Here is a 23,996-nt window from a genome sequence, read left to right on the forward strand (position 1 = left end):
CTGGTGAAAGACACTAAAAGAGATATAAAAAATATGTTCATGGATTGGAAGAATTGATATTGTTAAAATGTCCATTCTTCCCATAATGGTTTACAGGTTCAATGCAGATCTCATCAGTATATCAATAACATTCTTCACAGAAGTATGGAAAATATTCTAAAATTTATATGGAAATACAGAGACCCAGAATAGTCAAAGCAATCTTGAGCAAAATAATAGAACTGGATGTATCATACTGTTTTCAAGATATATCATAGAACTATGGTAACCACAACAGCATGGTGTTGGCATAATAATAGACATAAAGATGTAAGGATAAGGGGTACAGTACAGAGAGAAAACAGGATATAGACTCAAAGCCAAAACAGATTTAGTCAAGAAAAAAAATAAATTCAGAGAGGTGGCCAACTGCCATTGTGCACACAGACTGAACATGTGGCAGAGGGCACTCCTAGCAGAACAGAGATCACAAAAATAAATCCATGCATCTAAGGTACCTGATTCTCAACAGGCAGCAAAAACATACATTGGAGAAAGGACTACCTCTTAATAAATGATGCTGGGAAAACCAGATAGCTTTTTGAAGAAGATTGAAACATATTTCCCAACTGCTCTTCCTATACAAAAAACAACTCAAAATATGTGGAAGACTTAAATGAAGAGCTTATCATTATCAAATTGCTAATGGAATTCACTTTAAGACGTTGGTGTTGACAATGATTTTTTTTTTTTTTTGCGAAAACCACAGCAATGAAAGAAAAGTTAGACAAATGGGATCATATAAAACTAAGAAGCTTCTTCTATACATCAAAAGCAACAATCAACAGTTAAGAGACAACCAACAGAATGGGAAAAAATTTTTATACACTCTTCACCAGAAAAGGGGTTAATATTCAGAATATATAAGGAACTAAAAAACAGTCAGCAACAACAAACTCACAGATAATCCAGTTAAGAAACAGGCGAAGATCTGAATAGACATTTCTCAAAAAAGGAAATACACAAGACTGACAAGTACATGAAAAAAAAAAAAATGTTCAGTATCACTAGCCATCAGGGAAGTACAAGTCAAAACCACAATGAGGTATCATCTTTCCCTAGTTAGAATGCTTATTGTCAAAAAGACAAAACAAGTGCTGGAAAAGTTATGGAGAAGAGGGAACTCTTACTACTGTTGAGATATCATCTCACTGCAATTTGAATGGATATTATTAAAAGGATTAAAAGCTGCATATATTGGCAAAGATGTGGAAGAAAGTCTTATACCTGTGGTGGAATGCCATTATGGAGAATATATGGAATTCTTAAAAAAAAATCTAGAAATCTTCCTTATAATCCAACTATCCTCTTCCAGGTATACATCCAAAGAAAATGAAACCAGCAAATTAAAGGCATATCTGCACTCCGTGTTTATTGCTGTTCTGTTCACAATAGATGTAAACTCAATCTAGATGCCTATCAACAAATGAATGTATAATGAAATTGTGATTTATACATACAATGGAGTATTAAGCCACAAAAAAGGATGATAGCTCATTTGCAGTAAAATGGATGGAATGAGAGGATGTCATGTTAAGTGAAAAATTCACTTAATATCCTCTCTTACATGTGGAAACTAAATAATGTTGATCCTGAATGTGGAATAATGATACCTGGAGGCTGGAAATAATTGAAGGGAGAGAAGATAGAAGGAGATTGGATAATGGGTATCAAAACACAGACGGAATAGGTTTTGTTGTTCTACATCATAGTGAGGTGAGTATAGTTCACAGTAAACTATTATGTGCTTTAAATAACTAGAAGAGAGGAGCTCAAAGACTCCAAACATAAAGTAATGATAAGGGAGTGGAAATATTACCTTAATTTGATCCATGCACATTGCATATATTTATTGAAGTATACTTTACCTCCGTAAATGTGTACAAATAATGTTAAATTTTTTTTCAAATTTTAAATGATGGGAATACTAACCTGATTTGATCCTTGTACATTGGATACATGTATAAAATTATCACATTGTACCCCACAAGTATGGAAAATTAAAAATCATAATAAAATCTATTTAAAAATAAACATACTCCTGGAGCATTCTCTATAACAAACATATGCTGTCTAAGAAATTACATTACCAGAGCCTTATCTGACCTGGGAGAAAGTCAAATTAGATACCTCTAGCCCCTTTAGCTTTCCCGTCTCACGTAAGGGGATGAGGAAAGGATAAACAACACTTGTGAAAACCAGCCCAGAGATTCAAGTCCACTAAAAAACTGAAGCTTAGGGACCTGGGCTGTTTCGCAGTGGGTTAAACAGGGGCTTGGAATGGAGGCATCCTATTGCAGAGCACCTGTTGTACTCCCAGTCGCTCTACTTCCAGTTCAGCTCTGTGCTAATTTGTTTTGGAAGGCAGCAGAAGAAAAGTGCTTGGGTCCCTGTTGCCTATGTAAGAGACCTAGATATATAGGTCCTGGCTTTGACTTGGCCTAGCCCCTGCCATTGTGGCCATTTGGAGGAGCAAAGCAGCTAATGAGAGATCTCTCTTTCTCATTTTCTCTCTCCCTCTAACTTTGCCTTTCAAACAAATAAAATAAACCTTTATTATTTTTCTTTTTTTATTTAATTAATGTGAATTTAAAAAGTGTAACTTTTGTATTGTTGAGGCTTCCCCCCCAACCTCCCTCCCTCCCGCAGCCCTCCCCTCTCCCACTCCCTCTCCCATCCCACCCTTCATCGAGTTTCATTTTCAATTACCTTCATATGCAGAAGATCAACTTAGTATATACTAAGCAAGGATTTCAACAGGCTGCCCTCACACAACCACACAAGGTATAGGGTATTGTTCGACTAGTAGTGTTGTCTTTAAGCTTCATAGTAAAACACATTAAGGACAGAGATCCTACGTGGGGAGCATGTACCCAGTGACTCCCGTTGTTGATTTGACAATTGGCACACTTATTTATGACGTCAGCAATCACCGGAGGCTCTTGCCATGAGCTGTCTAGGCTATGGAAGCCCCTTGAGTTCAACTCTGAACTTGTTTAGTCAAGGCCACATCACGGTGGAGGTTCCTTCCTCCCTTCAGAGAAAGGCGCCTCCCTCCTTGATGGCCTGTTCCTTCCGCTGGGGTCTTGTTCACCAGGATCTTTCATTTAGGTTGTTTTTGCCACTGTGTCGTGGCTTTCCATGCCTGTGAGACTCTCATGGGCCTTTTAGCCAGATCCGAATGCCCCAAGGGTTGATTCTGAGGCCGGAGTGCTTTTTGGGGCCATTCTGAGTCTGCTGTATGTCCTGCTTCCCCCACAGGATCTAAAATAAACCTTTAAAAATAGAAATTTAGTTATAAAATTACAGAACACCCTCCGCTAACACCTTACACCACATCAACAATTCTTCAATAACAGCAGTGGGTCCCAAATAAGAACTATACAATGTGGCTTTCATATAAGAAGAAATTCATAGGAAGCCCAAAGACAACAGGGAGAAAAAAAGTAGTGAAAAGCAAAAAGAAACTAGAGGGTATAGAAGAAGCTTCTTGCACCTACAGATACAACTACCTCAGTTCCCATTGCCTGATATATCAGACTGTCTTTCAAGAACACAGTACAAACTATGCTTGAAGGCAAAAAAAAAAAAAAAGTTTGAAGAGATAGGGAATTCAGTTTTAAGAGACAGGGAATTGAAAATAACTATGCTTGATGTGTGAATTATACCAAACATGTATAAAAGAAATAGAAGCAGAGGAAATACTTCCTAAGTCATTCTATAAGAGTAGTATATTCTAATACTAAAACCAAGGAGATTACAAAAAGAAGAAAACTACAAACCAATGTCTTTCATGAACCCAGATGTAAAACTTCTCAAGCAAACATTAGCAAATTGAATCCAACAATGTATAAAAATAATTATATACCACAAGAAATAGGATTTATTTTAGATATGAAAGGCTGGTTCAACATTCAAAAATAAATTAATGTAATCTATCACATCAAAAAACTAAAGAAGAAAAGTCTCATGATCACATCAATTCATGTAGAAAAGCATTTGTCAAAATCCAACATACAGTCATGGATCCTGTGGTACAGTGGATAAAGCGGCCACTCGGAATGCCTACATCCCATGTATGAGTGCCACTTCTGAGACCTGGATATTCTACTCCTCATCCAGCCTCCTACTGATGCATCCTGTGAGACACTAGGTTATGGCTCAAGTACTTGGGTCTCTGCCACTCACAAGAGACACTTGGATGGAATTTTGTTTTCCTGACTTTGACCTGGTCTAGTCCTGGCTCATCATGCAGGCATTTGGGGAGTGAAACAGTGGGTGGAAGATTTTTCTCTGTCTCCCTCTCTCCCTATTACTCTGCCTTTCAAATAAATAATAAATGTTTTTAAAAAATTCAACACTCAGTCATGAAGAAACTCATCAAACTGGCAGCAGAGGAGAGCTTCTCAACTTGACAAGAACTATCTGAAAACACTACAGCTAACAACATCCTTAATGGTGACTAATTAGAAGCATTCCCACTAAGATTAAGAACAAAGAAAGGATGTCCCCTCTAACCACTTACCAGTACAATTCAGTGTTGTACTAGAAACTTCTAGACAATACAATAATACAGGAAAATAAATCAAAAGCTATATAGATTGAGAAGAAAGAATAAAATTGGCTTTGTTCATAAAGGGCAAGTCTGTATGGAAAAATCTCAAAAATTAGCAAAAGAACTCTTGGAAGTAATAAAGATTACAAAAAGTTTACAGCATGTATTATTAATATATAAAAGTCAACTGTTCTTGGGGCTGGCGCTGTGGCTCACTTGGTTAATCCTCCTCCTACAGCGCCAGCATTCCATACGAACACCGGGTTCTAGTCCTGGTTGCTCCTCTTCCAGTCCAGCTCTCTGCTGTGGCCTGGGAAGGCAGTGGAGGATGGCCCAGGTGCTTGGGCCCCTGTACCCACATGGGAGACCAGGAGAAGCACCTGGCACCTGGCTCCTGGCTTCGGATCGGTGTAGTGCACCAGCCGTGGTGGCCATCTGGGGGTGAACCAGCAGAAGGAAGACCGTTCCCTCTGTCTCTCTCTCTCACTCTCTATCTCTGCCTGCCGAATTAAAAAAAAAAAAGTCAACTGTTCTTATATCAGCAATGAGCAGTTAGAATTTGAAATTTAAAACACATAATTGATATTTGTACTAAAAGAAGTACTTCAACATAAATTTCACAATATATGTACAGGATCCATATGAGAAAAACTAAAGAAAAGATTGTGAACATAGAAATCAAACAGTATCTAAATAAATGAAGAGCTATTCCATGTTCATGAATAGGATGATTCAGTATTATTAACATGCCAATTCTTTTCAATTTGATCTACATACTTGATATAATTCCAGTAGAAATTCCTGCAAGTTGTTTTGTATATGATAGAAAATGATTCTAAAGTTTATATGGAAGGGCAGGAAACCCATAATAGCTAACACAATATTGAAGAATAAGAAGGAAGTAGAAGGATTGTCCAACTTAACTTTAAGACCATGTGATAATAAAGCCACAGTAATTGAGACAGGGTTGTATTGGCAAAAGAATAAACAAATAGATCAATAGCTATGAATAGAGAGTCCAGAAACTGACCCATAGAGATATAGTCAATTGATCTTTGACAAGGGAGCAAAGATGATATAATGAAAAAAAAAGAATGTTTTCAACAAATGATGCTGCAGCAACTGGGCATCCACATACAAAACAGAAAAAAAAATACAAATGGATCTAGATCAAACCTTGTGACTTACAAAAACGAACACAAAATGAATCATAGATCTAAATGTACAAATGCAATATTATAAAAGTTCTAGAACCTAAGATGAAATTTGGGTTTGTTGAGGACTTTTAGATACAGTGCAAAGAAAAAGAAAAATGAAAAAAGAGTAAACTATGAAAAGAAAACATTGACAATTTGAACTTCATTAAATTAAAGATTTCTGCTCTACCAAATACATTGACTATTTTATGAGAAGCCAAGCCACAGACTGGAAGAAAATGCTTGCAAAATACATATCTAAGGAAGCACTTACATCTAAAATAAAGAACTCTTAAACTCATGGAAGACAACTCAGTTTTTAAAACAAGCAAAAGACCTGAACAGACACCTCACCCAAGAAGGCATCCAGATGGCAAATATGCAAATGAAAAGATGTTCAACATCATATGTCATTAGGAAACTGCAAATTAAAGCAATAATGAGATACCAACTGTAGATATATTGGGATGGCTAAAATCCCAAACACTAACAATGCCAAACCTGGAAAAGAACAGGACTTCTCATCCACTGAGAGTGGGAATATAAAATAGTATAGCCACTTTTGAAGATAAGATGGCTTGGCAATTTTATCAAAAGCTGAACACTCACTATTCAATTCAATCCCTGCACTCCCAGGTGTTTACCTGATTGAGATAAAAGCTGGTATTCACACAAAATTCTGCACATGCAAGTTTATATCAGTTTTATTCATGAGAGCCCCAGACTGGAAGCTATTTAGCAGGGCAATAAAGAAACAAACTGTGATACAGCTAGACAAATAAATAGTATTCAGCACGAAGAAGAGATGAGCTCTCAAGCCATGAAAAGACATGGGGGAACTCTAACTGCATATTGCTATCTGAAAGAAGCCAATCTGAAAAGGCTATGCATTTATGATTCCAATGATATGGCATTTTGGGAAAGGCAAAACTATAGAGTAAAAAGATCAGTGGCTGCCAGGATTTGGTTGGGGGGGAGGGGAAGGTAAAAAGTGAGGCGTAAGGGATTTTCACTGTGGTGAAATTATTTTGTATGATACTGTAGTGGTTAAAACATAACATAATGCATTTACCAAAACCCATAAACTTGTACAACAAAAAGAGTGAACCCTACTATAAACTATAGACTTAAATTAATAATGTATTAACATTGCTTCATTAATTAGAATGACTATATCACACTAATGTAAGATTGTAATAGGTAGAACTAAGTGGCATTGAAGAAAAATGGTAGTTCCCTGTACTATCCTAATTTTCTTATCTAAAACTATTCCAAAAAGAAAGTCTATTGATTTAATAAAAATTTGCAAGATAAAGTGAAACAACAAACAGAACAAAAATGAAAAATTAAATCAAACCAGTGGATGTTAGTGACTAGAGTTTGTCATTGTAGGGAGGATGAATACGGTGGGATGGTGGTAGTCAGGAGTTTTGGAATTCATTGTAGTGTTTGCCTTGTTAAGCTATTCGTTTTAATGAGAATGAGAATTCTAATGAGGGGGAATGAAGTTGAAGATGTTGGTATCCCTTTTATGGAATGAGTCTAGTATTGATTAGTACCATATAAGGAAGCAAATATTATTCTATTATTACTACTTTTCAAACTCATGTGGTACCCATTCTTAGTCACTTTGTCTATTAGCCTTGACTAATTTTCACATATTAAACAACTAATTCAATCTAAATCAATACTTTCTCACAGCTTACTCTAGGCTTGCAATTTTTTTACACAAGCCACAGGGAGAGAGGGTTTGATCAGTTTTCCACCTTGTTCTTCTGTTTCTCTTGCCCAACTCAGAGTTTCTGGCTCCTCTAATGCTGGGCCCAGGAGTGGAGGAAAGCTAAGATGTTAAGAGCAGTTTCTGGATCTAAAAGAAAAAAGAATATTTACTGTTGTAACCTAACTGAACTGCTGACACATTGTAGTCTATGCAAATATTAGGATATTTAAAAGATACATTGATTTGACACTTGATATTGAAAAGAAACATAATCTTTGCTCAAAAAAATTTTAAATGAGAAAGAGGTAATAATGAAATAGCAAAATTTCATCAAAAACATTTTAACCATGTAGCCAGGGTTTAGTGGTAACTGCTCATAAATATTTCCTTATACTCCACTTTTCTCTCCATCTAGTATGTTCTTCCAAGAGACACTCCTTTCCCTTTCTAAATATACAATTCAGTCTTCACTTTGATATTCTCTGACATTTTATCCTAGTCAAAACTCCTGGTAGCCGAGCTGGAATATAAACATTTTTAGAAGGTGAGAGTGGGGTGAGTGGATAAAGAAAAGTTATGAATATGAAAACATTAATCGTTTTATATATCTGACACCTAATTTTCCTTTTTCTGTTTTCTTTTTCTGATTTAGCCAAGACTGGTAAAATTGGGTCCCTGTATGTAGAATTCCCCGAAGATGAAACTTCAATTGAAAGTGAAGAAGCAGCTTTTCCTGGTATTGTTTCAAGCAAAGATTTACAAACACTAACAGCTGTCAAGATCCAAAATATCTTTATGGAAAGTCATGTACAAGAAAGAGTGGCTACTATTTCCACAGCCCCAAAATCTACTAAAAATGTTTCTTGGCACATTCCAGATACTGCTACTGGTTCCGTCTTTATCCCAAGTTGTCAATCAGCTTCTTCTCGAGTTTTTCGGAAAGAAACAGCCCGAATGGGAAGTTTAAGAAAGCTCAAAAAAGAGCCACAGCCAGAGGTAAACAAAAGAAAAATCATTTACTTCGAAGACAAATTAGAAGACATGTATGACTACCCTTCAGATTTATCTAACGTCTTCAGTGCTCGCTGGCCAATCTTCACTAGCAACTACGAGAAAGTGTATCCTGAGTTCCAACCTTTACCGATGACTCCAACCCACATTTATGAGCAACCCTTGAGAGAGTTAAGCGCAATATACGTAAGCCCTCTACCTAGCACTGTGTCTGGTAGGCCTGAAAGTCTGTGGTCGGAACGTTTCCAGCGAAGTCCCACACATCTTAGTAAAGTGGTAGTAAGTATCACTCAGTTTCCAGGTACTGTTCCCTTACCACCACCACCTTTACCACGAAAGCCTCGGAGACAGTCTATCATAGGTAAATATAATCTGACTATGGTTCTATCATAATGGGGTCAAGTGGAACACAGGGGAGGGGAGGCATGGGAGCCAAGGGTGTCCCCACCCCCACTCTGGGTTTGCAGGGTAGGAAGAAGATAAAATCACCTTTTGTCTTGGACCAAAGGACAAGAGCAGGAGTCCTGATGCTACAGATAGATACCAAAGTCAAACTGGGAACTCTATCCAGATGCTAATGATGGGAACCAATAAGGAAATTTAAAAAAGATCAGAAAAACTAATATAAAGGTGTGGTGAGGTTAATTAATTATTCAGAAGGTGATCTAGATAAATCCCAATTCATGAAGTGAACAGTTGGAATGAATTCACAACACCCTCAATGAATTTTCTTTCTTTTCTAGAAAATATTTCATTAGAAAATGAAAAGGTAGAGACTGCCCCAAGACCATCTGAAGGTAAATGCTATGTTTATATCATTCCTTTAGACATTATACATAGTATACAAAAGTATCTATGATTATGTGTTTGTATGAGTATATATGAGTCATATATAATGTCTCCCCTTATTTTCAGTTCCTCAGCAATTTTTTAAATTTTAGAAAATTATTTATTGATTTATCTATTTGAGGAGGGGGAGAGAGAGAGAGGGGGAGAATGTTGGTTTATTCTTCAAGTGCTTGTAATGGTCATTGCTGGGCCTGGTTGAAGCCAGAAGCTGGGAATTCAATTCAAGTCCTCCTGGTGGGTAGCAGGAACCCGATTACTTGGGCCATTACAGCTACTTCCAAAGGTCTGCATAGTAGAAGCTGAAGTTTGAAGCTAGGCCCCAGAATCAAACCCAGGTACCATGATGTAGGATGCTGGCATCTTAACAGGCGTGTTACCACAAGGCTAAATGCCAATGCAGCAGCTATTTTTAAGAAGTGACTATAAACCATATATTGTACTGATACTGGGAAGATGAAAACCAGTGTATTCTTAATCTGGGTGGGGCAGATAACATGGAATAATGGGTGAATGACTTGCCGTGTGTAAGGAATCGTTTCCAGTGCTTTGGCCTTACTTACCAAGCAGAAATAAAATACCATCTTTGAAGAAATAATATCCCATCCTCGACTTCACATTATCTCTACAGACAGTCTCACAAATATAGTCTGCAGTAAATACTTTACAACCACCAGGTACACAAGGAGAAAAAATGAATGAAAACTCTCAGAAATAGTGAGCAGTATAAACATACCCACAGGAGAATTCAGTTTTAGGATTATCAGGCACAGATTTCAAGCAGCTCACTAGGCTAATCCTCCGCCTGTGGTGCTGGCACCCCACCCCCGGAGTTCTAGTCCTGGTGAGGGCGCCGGATTCTGTCCCGGTTGCTCCTCTTCCAGTCCAGCTCTCTGCTGTGGCCCAGGAGTGCAGTGGAGGATGGCCCAAGTCCTTGGGCTCTGCACCCACATGGGAGACCAGGAGAAGTACCTGGCTCCTGCCTTTGGATCAGCGCGGTGCGCCAGCAGCAGCACGCCGGCCGCAGCAGCCACTGGGGGGTGAACCAACTGAAAAGGAAGACCTTCCTCTCTGTCTCTCTCTCTCACTGTCCACTCTGCCTGTCAAAAAAAAAAAAAAAAAAAAAAAAAAAAAAAAAAAGTAATGTGATAACTTCTGGTTCTGTCCATGATTGATTAGCTTGTATTGGACAAATTTTCCTACCACAATCAACTATTAAACCTGCCAGAAAGATATAAAACTGCTATTTAAGGCATTGGAAAATCAACCACGCACACATGACCTGAATGGCCACGGTCCCTGCAGAAAGGGAAATCCTCCGGTTAGTTCTCTGCCTTTGCCTTGGCTTTTGCCTGGGGCGTTTGTGGCTTGCACTATAGAAAGGAGTAGTGTAAAAAAAAAGAAATTATCAATTCCCAACTTGACTCTCACTGGGATTAAACATGACAATAGGTCTGATCTGATTTCATCATCATTTAAAAAAAATCATCTATTATTTTTCACTTTATGTTTCTGTGCGGGAGCAAACTGTTGAAATCCTTACTTAAGGTAGACTAAGCTGATCTTCTGTATATTAAGATAATCGAAAATGAATCTTGATGTGAATGGAAGGGGAGAGGGAGTGGGAAAGGGGAGGGTTGTGGGTGGGAGGGACGGTATGGGGGGGAAGCCATTGTAACCCATGAGTCGTACTTTGGAAATTTATATTCATTAAATAAAAGATAAAAAAAAAAAAAAGAAAGAAAGGAGTAGTGTAGCTGATGGGGAAGATAGCATTCAGACTTCAGAGCTGCCAATAGCACTGGGACGTAAAGAGCAAAAATCTTAAAAAGGAAAGAATCGAAGGAGAATCAGTCTTAAAAAGCTGTCTACAAACTCCTTAAGGGTTTCGGCTGATTTCCAAGTTGTGCACATACAGGATAAGACTCCGAAACAGCAGAATCATTGGCGGAGAAACTAAGGAATTGAGGACAGATTTTTTTTTCAGCTACACATGAGACAGAAATTGGAGTACCAGCTCTGTCAAAGTATAAAGGTTTTTATAACCAAATAGAGTTTTCAGTTGAAGACCCAGAGAACCCATCACTAAGGAATAGGAATGATATTTTCTGAAAAGAACTAAGCTAAAATAGACTATCCCTAAAGAAGGTCAAAACCAATCCTTGACAAACCAAAGTGGCGCTTTTGCTTAAACAAAGAACAGCTAACACTTGTTAGAGATAACATTATCCAGATCCTTTAGCATTGTCCATCCATGAACTCCAGCTTCAAATTAAAAATTCACAAAGCGTCCTAAGATACAGGGTAAAAATGTTTGAAAGAAATAGACAATAGATACAGCCCCATGATTGATTCAGATAGTAGCATTTTAAGGAGGGAGTTTAAAGTGACTGTGATGACTGTGTTCAAGAAAATTAAGAAAACCTGGAGAATTTCAGCGGAGAACTGGTTTTTGTTTTTAAAATAACAGTTGAGCAAAACTCTAGAACAGCAAAAAGATAATATAACAAATTTACTCAATAGCTATGTTTAATAGATTATACATGGCAGAATGCTCTAAAGATAGGACTTTGTTAGCCGCTGTCCTTCCCAGTAGTTCTTTGTCAATATCTCTGGCATTAATTAACTTGTGGCACTCCTGCATGTCAGGAGCCTAAACAAGTTTTGGTGCTGTTTCTGCTTTATTGAGTTTCTTCTGCTCTGATGGTTCCCTCCTTGGAAAGTTGCAGGTATCTGTAAGGGCACTTGGAACTTTCAGAGATGTAGAAGGGAATTTCTAACCATCTGTGCTACTCTATCTCCCTCGCTTTATTGAAAAAGCAACTGGTTGGGCTTAGACCCTACAGGTAGGTGAACCCAGAGCTGGCCACAGACTTCGATCTTAATTCATTCCCCTTTCCATCTTGCTCCATCCCCTTCCTCTCTGTATCACCTTCTACATCTTTCTTTATTCTGAAGTTAACTTTCACATCTGTTGATCTTAAATGGGCATGGAGGGTCTATGTTAGAAATTAAGACCCAAATGTAATTTTTTTGTTGTTGTAGGATGCACTGTTTCCTCTCATTGAAGCAATTTAAGAATTACTGAGACTGTAGAAATATGTTTCTGCAAGTAATACATCGAGAATGGCTGGGAATGCATATTTCATAACATTTCAAAATATTTTCCTGCTGCACTTGATGTGTACTTGCATAGACCATTTGTGGTGGAAGGTGCAACTCACAAGAGTCATCATAAAAAGTAAATTTAAATTTAGATCCTCTCTGCTTGGGTAACTCCTGAGTTGTTCGTTTTCTGTCTTCCATTTCCTTTGTGAGATCTATACACTAAGGGAAGAGTTTAATTATATAAGACATTTGAGCCATGCATAAGATGATGTGAGGGGAAACGTGAAGCTACCCCTTGGAGTTATGTTTATATGATGTCCTTAATTAATTTTGAGAGCAAAGAAGTTATTTACATAATACATAGTAAAATTTTAAAAAGTTTTACATACAGTACAAAAACACTAAGACTGAAGGAATCTAAATCATACAAGTAGAAATCTAGGAGCATATTGTTCTCTTTTTGAAAGATAATTGTGCTATCTAATATTTTACAACAAACAAATAACACCCAGATCGGCAGACAGAACCAGCTGCGATTCAGTGGGCGGAGCTTGTGGAGAATACTTTCTAGAAGAGTGTAGGTAACCTTAATCTTACCATAGCATAAATACCTTCACATTTTTACTCTAAATAATGACATATAAGTTTCATGCTTTGTTTTATTTATTTAGTTCCTGTTACAATTGAAGAAGAAAAATCAGAGGTACTTACTTTACATGGTGAAGGTTTTAAGACTATTGCAGCAACACGATATGAAACATTGGCAGCTATGACTGATTTGGCCATAATGAACTGTCAACTATATGGAAGAAATGCACTTAATCTTAAGGTATGCTGGATAGTTTTACTTACATTATCCTGATGTATTATCAATTATTTTTTTGCTTTAGATTTCCCAAATTAGGCAAATTTCCATGATACTGAAAGAGCCTTTCCTGTTGCAATAGAAATTTCTCAGGAGCACATTCAAATTACATCTCTAAACCTATCTGTCCCAGTTTTCCTGAAGTCCACCAATTAAGTGGTGGTAGGGAAAGGGGAGAGAGAGAAGTGCCCCTTTTCTTTTTCTCTGAGTGAGTGGGCACCCTGTTAACCTCAGGGCTCTGGGCCAGACTCAAAGACAGTGTAGTCTGCTAGGCTGTCTCTCCGGCTATATCAGCGGTGGCACCGGCCACTGCAGTCTTATCTCACCTTGCTCTCCAGAGCTGGCGCTTTCTCCGGCTCTCAGCTGCTGGCGTTGTGTGTCGTGGCTGTGCTCTTTGCTGTGCGTCTGCACCTTCCACACAGATCCACAGCATCTCTCCTCCTCCCTCAGAATCTCCACTGCTGTTTTCCCTTCAACTCTCCCCTGAGAAGGCACTTTCTCCACTTTTTTTCCACTATTTTCTAATAGCCTAGAGCAGACCGCCCTGTCACTATTTTACCTCTTGGAATCTTCTGTATTTCTTCTTTCAAGAAATATCTATTCAGATATTTTACCTATGTTTTTTTTTTTTAAGATTTTTTAATTTATCTGTAAGGCAGAGTGACATAGAGAGGAAGAGAAAAAGACGAAGAGAGATCTTCCATCCATTGGTTCACTCCCCAAATGGCCAAAACAGGTAGGTCTGGGCTAGACCAAAGCCAGGAGCTAGAAACTTCATCCTAGTTTCTTACATGTGTGGAAGGGGCTCACACACTTGGGCCATTATCCACTACCTTTTCAGATGCATTAACAGGAAGCTAGATCAGAAGTGGAGCAACCAGGATTAGATCAAGCACTCCAAAATGGGCTGTGCTTGACCTATTGTGCCACAAAGCTGGACCCCTTTGCCCATTTCTTAATTGGAGTATTCATTTCTTTGTTGTTGAGTTTTTGAAATCCTTATATATTTTTGCCATTGATCCTTTCTCAAATGAATAATTTGGAAATATTCTGTTGGTTCTCTCTGCACTCTGTTGATTGTTTTCTTTGCTGTGCAGAAGTTCCTTAGTTTGTTATAATCCCATTTATCTCTTTTTGCTTTTATCACCTGTGTTTTGGGCATCGCCTATATTGATGTCTTGAAGTGTTTCCTCTATACTTTCTTCTGATAGTTTCATAATTCCGGTTCTTATATTTATATTTTTAATCCATTTTGAGTTATTTTTGTTAAGGTTGTTAGAGGTGAGAAGGGTCTTGCTTCAATCTTCTGCATATGGATATTCAGTTTTCCCAACGTCATTGATTTAAGAGGCTATTCTTTTTCCGTTTATTGTTGTCATCTTTGTCAAAGATAAGTTGATGACAGATGCATGAATTCAATTCTGAAATCTGTATTCTGTTCCATTGGTTTATGTGTCTGTTTTTAATCCAGCACAATTTTGGTTATGTTATAATAGCTTAATAGTAAGTCTTGAAATACAGTCTTGTGATATCTCCTTTTCCTTCAGGATTATTGTGGCTATTTGTGGTTCTCTGTGCTTTCATATGAACTTTAGAATTTTTTTTCTAGTTCTGTGAAGAATATCATTGGCATTTTGATGGGGATTATATTGAACATGTAAATTGTTTTGAATACTATGGACATTTTAATAGTATGAATTCTTCCAACTGATAAACATGGAAGGTACCTCCATTTTCTGTGTCTTGTGTATTGTCTTTTATTATTAGTGGTTTGTAATTTCCACTATAGAGTTCCTTCACATTGGTGGTTTTGTTTGTTTGTTTGATTTTATTTTTTTAACATTTTATTTGTTATACAAACTTCAAGCATGTCATGTATACAAAAGTAGTGATTCTTCCCACCCTATCCTCCCTCCTGCCTACCCTCCTACCCTTCTTCTTCCTCCTTCTCTGATGTTTTACAAAGATCAATTTTCAGTTAACTTTATACTCATAAGATTAACCCTACACTACATAAAAATTACACTAAATAGTATGAAGGGAAAAAAAAAAAAAACTACTGTTCCTCAACAGGCAAGTCAAGGGCTGTAAACCATCATAGAATGTCAAAATGTCAATTTCATTCCTATGCATTACACTTGATCAGGGTGTGTGTGTTTTTTATGTATTGTTAGATTTGATTTGCTAGTATTTTATTGAGAATTTTTACCTCTAGTTTGGTTGTTGCTATTATGGGCTTGTTTGGTTTGGGGATCAAGGCAATGCTACTCTCATAGAATTAATCCATTTCTTCTAGGTTTTTCAATTGTTGACCCATAGTTATACATAATAGTCACTAATGATTCTTTGTATTTTTATGGAATCTTTGTGATATGCCCTTTGTCACTTCTGATTTTATTTATTTGAGATTTCTCTCCTTTTTACTTAGTCTACCTAAAGGTTTATCTTTAGTTTTTCAAAGGTTTATCTTTTCAATGAACCAACTCTTCATTTAATTCATCCTTTGTAATGTTTTCTTAGTTTTTATATCATTTATTTCTACTCTAATCTTTGTTAATTCTTTCTATCTACTAATTTTGGGCTTGGTTTGATCTTATTTCCAGGTCCTTGATTTTTTTGGAGGAAGGTACACATATTTATTACTATAAACTTTCCTCTTAGTACTGCTTTTGTCATAGCCCATACATTTTTATATGTTGTTTCCACATTTATTGGTTTCATAGAAGTTTTAAATTAAACTTTGGTGTCTTAAATGACTTATTCTTCATTTGGAAGTATAATGTTGGTTATCCATGTATTTGTATAATTTGTTGTGATTTCTAATTTTATTCTATTATGATAAAAAGATGCATGATATGATTCTGATTTTTACATTTATTTATTTTACATTTATTTTATACACTTATTTTGAAGCCCAATAATATGGTATATCCTAGAGAATATTAGGTGAAAAGAATATGTATTCTGCATGTGTTGTATGGAATGTTCTATAGTTTCTGTTACATCTATTTCATCTATAATGTAGCTTAACTCTGCTGTTTGTTGATTTTTTTTTTTGTTTGAGTGACCTGATTGTTGATGAAAGTGGGATGTTGAAGTCTCTCCCTATTAATCTATTAGGGTTTATCTTTCCTTTTAGAACAAATAATATTTGTTTTAAAAAATTGGGTGCTGTAGCATGTTGTGTATTTGCATCTACTATCATCATATCTTCTTGTGAAATAGGTCCCTTGAAAATTATATAGTTAATAATTTTCTTTGTCTCTTTTACAATGTTTTTCTTTTTTCTATTTATTTATATATATAAAGAGAACAGATTTCAAGTATTCAATATATACAACTTTAAGCATGTAATAATATATCCCACTCTTCCTCCTTCCATCTTTCCTCTGCATTCATTTTTTTTCTTTTAATTTTTGTGATAACATAATTCAAATTTACTTTATAATTATAGAATTAATTCTCCACTAAATAAAGAATTCAACAAGTAGAAAGTAGAAAAACCACAGTCCTGCAGAAGTATAGACAAGGATTATAAACAATAGTAAAATCTCAAGATGTCAATTTCATTCATGTACATTACATTTTTTATACTCTATATATTGGCTATAAATCCATGAAAACATTTTTTTTCTAAAATCTGTTTTGTCTAATGTAAGTAGAGCTACCACTCTTCACTTTTTTTCCATTAGCAAGGAATATCTTCTTCCATGCTTTCATTTTAGTCTATTTGTCTTTACTAGTGATATGAGTTTCTTATAGACAGAATATTGCTGTCTTATTTTTATGCATTCAGTTTAAAACCATGCATCTATTTTTTTTTAGGGGTTGGCATCCCATGTGAATACCAGTTCAATCCTACCTGCTCCACTTCCTATCCAGTTCCCTGCCAATGCCACCAGAAAGGCAGAAATTAACTAAAGTCCTCGGGCCCCTCTACTTGGTAGACACAGATGGTGTTTCAGGCTCATGGCTTAGGCCTGGCCACACGCCAGACGTTGTGGCTATTTGGCTATCGGTTGGTGGAAGGTCTCTTTCTCTGTCTCTCCTCTCTCTGTCACTCTGCCTTTCGGAATAAATAAATCTTTTTTAAAAAGTATTTTTCAGTTTTAAAGGCACAATGACGGAGAGAGTGAGGGACAGAGAGAAAGGGGGAGAGAGTAAGATATCTTCTACTCACTGCTTTACTATCCAAATGGCTACTTCCCAAATGGCTATGGACAGGGCCATGCTGAAGCCAGGAGCCAGGAACTCCATCCTGGTTTCCCACCTGGGTGGCAAGTGCCCAAATACTCAGCTAGTCTTCTGCTGCCAGCCCTAGTGCCTTCGCAGAGGAGCTGGGGCTTTAACCTGTGGTCTGATATGGGATGCTGGTGTTAAAAGTACAGGCTTAACTTGCCACACCACAGTGCTAATCCCAGTCTGTACCTTCCAATTGGGGAATTTAGTCCATTTACATTCAAAGTTATTGTTGATGAGTAATGACAGACGTGTCATTTTTAAAAACCCTTATATTTTAATATTTATTGTTGTTTTTCTAGTAAATTTTATACTTTTATATGTTTTCATGATGGTAGTTAACTTTCTCAGTTTCTTTCTTATAGGATTTTTTTTTTTTTTTGGACAGGCAGAGTGGACAGTGAGAGAGAGAGACAGAGAGAAAGGTCTTCTTTTACTGTTGGTTCACCCTCCAATGGCCGCTGCGGCCAGCGCGCTGCAGCCGGTGCACCGCGCTGATCCGAAGCCAGGAGCCAGGTGCTTCTCCTGGTCTACCATGCGGGTGCAGGGTCCAAGAACTTGGGCCATCCTCTACTGCACTCCTGGGCCACAGCAGAGAGCTGGCCTGGAAGAGGGGCAACCGGGACAGAATCCGGTGCCCTGACCAGGACTAGAACCTGGTGTGCCGGCACCGCAAGGTGGAGGATTAGCCTATTGAGCCACAGCGCCGGCCATCTTATAGGACTTCTTTATTCATCCTTTGTAAAACTTGTCTGGTGGTAATAAATTCTTCCAATTTTTGTTTTCCTTTATTTCTCCTTCATTTGTGAAACATAGATTTGAAGATAAAGTTCTGGGTTTGCATATTATTTTCATTCCATTCCCTCCTGGCCCATAAATTTTCTATTGACACTCTGCTGTTATTCTATTGGGGTTTCCTTTAATTTGACTTGGTGCTTTTTCTCCTGTAGGTTAGAGGTTCTATCTTTGTATTATACTTTTGAGAGGTTGGCTTTAATGTGTAATAGTAAGGATCAGTTATGGTCCATGTTCCTATGAGCCTCCTGTACTGGGACTGAGATGTTCCTATGAGCCTCCTGTACTGTGCTGGGATGGCCACATGTTTCTCCAAAGTAAGAAACTTTTCATCTACAATTTCATTGAAGAGGTTTTCTATACCATTACTCCTTTTTTCTCTTTTATGGTTTCTCACAATTTGGAATTTTTTTTCTAGTCCAATTTCCAACTTATGCAACTGGGAAGATAGCAGAAGATGGCCCAAGTGGTTGGGCCCCTCTCACTCATGTGGAAAACCAGGATGGAGTTCCTGGATCCTGGCTTTGGCCTGGCTCGGATCAGGCTATTGTGGGCATTTGGAGAGTGAACCAGAAGAAAATCTCTATCATTCTCTCCCCCTACTCCGTGTGTGTGTGTGTGTGTGTGTGTGTGAGTGAGAGAGAGAGAGAGAGAGAGACTTTTCCTTACATATAAATAAATCTTAAAAATAAAGAAAAAGAAAATTTGCTTGTTTAGTGGTATCCCAATGGGAGATCCAAGATGGCTGAATAGCAAGAAACTGCACTGACTTCAGCCACAGAAAGCTAACAGGAGAACAGAAAGAACCACATTCCCGTGGAGCTGACTGACGGAATTTTCAGTAGAGAAGTGACAGGACAGAAGAGAGACCCTTGTGGGTCAGTGAGGAAAGAGACATGCTTGTGCCTGAACTGCCAGCCAACTTTGCATCCACACATCTGTCTGGCAAATACCATCTTCCTAAGACAAGGTAAGATGAGGTCATTATGTCACCTCACCGCTGGCAGCTTTAACTGAGAGAATTCTACAGTCCCTACAGTGACTTCAAGTCCAGCCTGGAGAGCTGACTGGGCTGTGGGCGGCTACTCTGCTCCAAGAAGGGAAGTCACATTGCCTTCCTCCCCACCCCACCCCCGAAAGTGCCTGTCTCAGAGGAGTACGGTGGAGTCCTGGCGGAAGCCTGCTCTGACTCAGCAGGCAGCACAGTTATGCTGCTACCAGAGCCTGGAGGAGAGGAGCATGGTTCAGTTCACATCCCCTAGTCCTGGAATTAGGGTTTTCGGTGTTAGGAGCCCTAAGACCAGTTTCATTCTTCCTGTATGACCTGATGAAGGTCCCATCCACATCGCATATTCCTAGAGCCATAGCTATCGGTGTCCAAAACCCCAGCATCACTTAGGCTTGCCAGTGGGACAAGGGGGCATCTCCCTTTGTGTCCCTCAGCACTAAGAATAAGTCCCTGGCTATCACAATCCCTAGTGTAACTGACATTCAGCTCTGTGGAAACTGAAGATACAAACCCTAGGGAGCTCACATTCCCCTCAAGTCACACTTCTATCCTTATGAACTGTAGCAGCCTTGTCCCACTGTCTCACTTATAGACAGAGCTGACATTGATTAAAGCAAAAGAAACTGCTCAGAGGTTGCACTCCTGGGCTCACCGAGAACCAAACCCAAAGCAACAAGCTCAGTGATGCCCTGCATTCCATCTAAACCAAACTTTTTTTCAACAAAAAGAAGGTGGAACTATTACACCAGATGCAGAGACATCAACGTAGGGACACAGGAAATATGATGAAATAAGTTAGCATGACATCTCCATAACAGCAAAATAGTTCTCCAGAAAAAATTCCTGATCTGAAGGAAATCTATGAAATGCCAGAAATGGAATTCAAAATAATAATTGTAAGGAAACTCAGTGTGATGCAAGAGAATACAAGTAGACAGATTAAATAAATGAGGAAAACAATAGGTGACGTGAATGCGACATTCTCTAAGGAGATAGAAATCATTAAAAAGAACTAAACAAGTTTCGGAGATGAGAACTTCAATCAATGAAATAAAAAGACAGAGAAAGGAAGAAGGAAGGAAAGTGGGAGGGAGAAAGGGAAGAAGGGAGAGACTATCATTATGCTCTTATAATTGTATCTGCAATTACTTTGACTCTCTTAAAAGCTAATTAAAATAATTTAAAATAAAAAATTAAAATATGATTGAGTGCTGTAACAGCAGAATAGACTGAGTGGAGGAAAGAATTTCTGATCTGGAGGACAAGACTTTTGAAATAACCAATCAGACAAAAATGAGGAGAACATAATTAAGAATGAAGAAAGCCTACAATTTTAAGCAACCAATTCTTCATATTATGGGGATCCCTGAAGAAGAAGAGAAGGAAACAGGCACTGAGAACCTATTAAATGAAATAGTAGTTGAAAACTCGAAAGTCTTGAAAGAGACACAGGTGTCAGATAGAGGAAGCTCAAAGGATCCCACACAGACTCAACCAAAAATGATTTCTCCAAGGCACACTGTAGTCAAATTGGCAAGAGTTAAGGACAAAGAGAGAATCTTAAAGAGAGTAAGAGAAAAGCATCAGGTTACATATAAAAGAAAACCAATTAGACCAAAGAACACTTCTTAGCAGAAACCCTACAAGCCAGAGTGATTGGAATGTTTATTTAAGGTCTTTAAAGAAAAAAAAAAAAAAGAACTTCCAACCAAGAATAGTATATCCAGAAAAGCTGTTCTTTAGAAGTGAAGAAGAAATTATTTCCCTGATAAGCAAAACTTGGAGAATTCACTAAACTAGACCAGCCTTACAAGAAATTCTGAAGGGAGTTCTACATTGGAAGTAAACATGAAAACACATAGCGCTATCAAATTCACTGACAGAGCAGGTACAATCAATAACCAACCAACAAAGTGACAGGTGTTAGTTCTTATCTGTCAATGCTAAGTTTTGTTGTTGTTGTTGTTGTTGTTTTGACGGGCAGAGTGGACAGTGAGAGAGAGAGACAGAGAGAAAGGTCTTCCTTTTTCATTGGTTCACCCGCCAATGGCCACTGCGGCCGGTGCGCTGCGCCCATCCAAAGCCAGGAGCCAGGTGCTTCTCCTGGTCTACCATGCAGGTGCAGGGCCCAAGAACTTGGGCCATCCTCCACTGCACTCCCGGGCCATAGCAGAGAGCTGGACTGGAAGAGGAGCAACCAGGACAGAATCTGGCACCCCGACCAGGACTAGAACCCAGGGTGCCGGCTGTGGGGAGCAACTGGGAGCAACTCGGACTAGACTAAGTTATTGGAATTAAGACTTATTCTATGCATCTGCTCTCCCACAATATGGCGCTGGGAGAGGAGAAAACAGCTTCTACGCAGCTGCCTCTTGCCAACTTGAGTGATGACCTCCAGGAGCTGATCCTGCTCCTGATTGGAGGAGAGCAGCGTACTCGGCATGTGGGCAGCTGGTTGGGATTGGCGGAAGAGGACTATAAAGGAGGAGAGAGACAACATGCACCAGGAACATCTAAGGGGAACATCTATCTGAAGGAACACCTGTGCAGCCCCCGAGAGAGCCGGCTGGTGGTGTACCGCTCCCCCGCGGAAGTGGGGAATGTGGCAGGGGGAACCGCCCTTCCACGGAGGTGGAAGGGACGGTAGCCAACCCGGGAAGAACCAGCAGCAAACCCGGGGAGGGCCGAGAAGATGAAAGAACAGCGCAGGGTCCTGTGTTGTTCCTCCACGAAGACAGGGAGCGACAGCCGGCGCCGCAGGCAGAGGATTAGCCTATTGAGCCGTGGCACTGGCTTGTCAATGCTAACTTTGAAAGTAACTGGATTAAATTCCCCAGCCAAAAAATTTAGGTTGAATGAATGTATAAAAAAAAACAAGATCTAACTTTATGTTGCCTACAAGAAACTCACTTCACAAATAAATATACACATAGACTGAAAGTGAAGGGCTAGGAAAATATATACCAGGCAAATGGAAACCAAACATGAACAGAAGTGTCTATACTCAGGTTACATAAAACAGGCTTTGTGGGGAGCAACTCGGACTAGACTAAGTTACTGGAATTAAGACTTATTCTATGCATCTGCTCTCCCACAATATGGCGCTGGGAGAGGAGAAAACAGCTTCTACGCAGCTGTCTCTTGCCAACTTGAGTGATGACCTCCAGGAGCTGATCCTGCTCCTGATTGGAGGAGAGCAGCGTACTCGGCGTGTGGGCAGCCGAGTTGGGATTGGCGGAAGAGGACTATAAAGGAGGAGAGAGACAACATGCACCAGGAACATCTAAGGGGAACATCTATCTGAAGGAACACCTGTGCAGCCCCCGAGAGAGCCGGCTGGTGGTGTACCGCTCCCCCGCGGAAGTGGGGAATGTGGCAGGGGGAACCGCCCTTCCACGGAGGTGGAAGGGACGGTAGCCAACCCGGGAAGAACCAGCAGCAAACCCGGGGAGGGCCGAGCAGACAAAAGAACAGCGCAGGGTCCTGTGTCATTCCTCCATGAAGAGGGGGAGCGACAGGCTTTAACTGAAAAACTATAAAAAGAGACAAAGACAGACATTTGATATTGATAAATTGATCAATTGATATATTGATTAATTCAGTAAGAATATATAACAATCATAAATATATATGCACCCAATATAAGACCACCCAGATATGTAAAGCGAATACTATTAGACCTAAAAGGAGAGATAGACTCCAATAGTAGAGGGGAATTCAACAACCCACTGCCATCAATGGACAGATAGATCATCCAGACAAAAAATCAACAAAGAGACTTTGGAGCTGAATCATACTATTGAGCAAATGGACCTAACAGACATTTAAAAAACATTTCACCCAATAGCTACAGAAAACACATTCTTCTAATCAACATATAGGACATTCTCTAGGATAGACAATATATTGAGCCATGAGTCAAATCTCAATAAATTAAAAATGATTGAAATCATAAAATGTATCTTCTCAGACTGCAAAAGAATAAAACTTAGAAATCACCAACAAGAACAATAGAGCATTTAAAATTAAATGGAAATTAAACAATATGCTACAGAATGACAAGTGGGTCATCGAAGAAATTAAAAAGGAAATCAAAGTCTTTCTGCATTGCATCAAAATCTATGGGATATAAACAGCACTCTGGCCTCAGAATCAGCCCTTAAGGCATTCGGATCTGGCTTAAGAGCCCATGAGAGTATTTTAGGCATGGAAAGCCAAGACACTCTGGCAAAAAAAAAAATGACCTAAATGAGTGGGACCCCCGTGGAAAGAACAGGTCATCAAAGAAGGAGGTACCTTTCTCTGAAGGGAGGAGAGAACTTCCACTTTGACTATGACCTTGTCTAAATAAGATCAGAGCTGGTGAACTCAAAAGGCTTCCATAGCCTTGGCAACTCATGACAAGAGCCTAGGGTGATTACTGACACCATAAACAAGAGTGTCAATTGTTAAGTCAACAACAGGAGTCAATGTGCACTTACTCCCCATGTAGGATCTATGTTCTTAATGGGTTGTACAACGTGAATTAATGCTATAACTAATACTCAAATAGTACTTTACATTTTGTGTTTCTGTGTGGGTGCAAACTGTTGAAATCTTAATATATATTTATT

General features: G+C 38.7%; 1 protein-coding gene across 1 annotated transcript in view; it reads left to right on the forward strand.

Moving 5' to 3' along the window:
• LRRC63 (leucine rich repeat containing 63) overlaps positions 1-23,996 on the forward strand; it is a 57,475-nt gene that overhangs the window by 9,374 nt on the left and 24,105 nt on the right. Inside the window, exons 3-5 of the mRNA XM_017343483.4 lie at positions 8,163-8,882; positions 9,265-9,318; positions 13,147-13,304. Coding sequence (XP_017198972.1) covers positions 8,163-8,882; positions 9,265-9,318; positions 13,147-13,304 — 932 coding nt within the window. The remainder of the gene's footprint in view (positions 1-8,162; positions 8,883-9,264; positions 9,319-13,146; positions 13,305-23,996) is intronic.

This window comes from Oryctolagus cuniculus, chromosome 9 (genome assembly GCF_051225735.1).
Source record: "Oryctolagus cuniculus isolate XC-2025 breed Fujian yellow rabbit chromosome 9, ASM5122573v1, whole genome shotgun sequence".
Lineage (NCBI taxonomy): Eukaryota > Metazoa > Chordata > Mammalia > Lagomorpha > Leporidae > Oryctolagus > Oryctolagus cuniculus.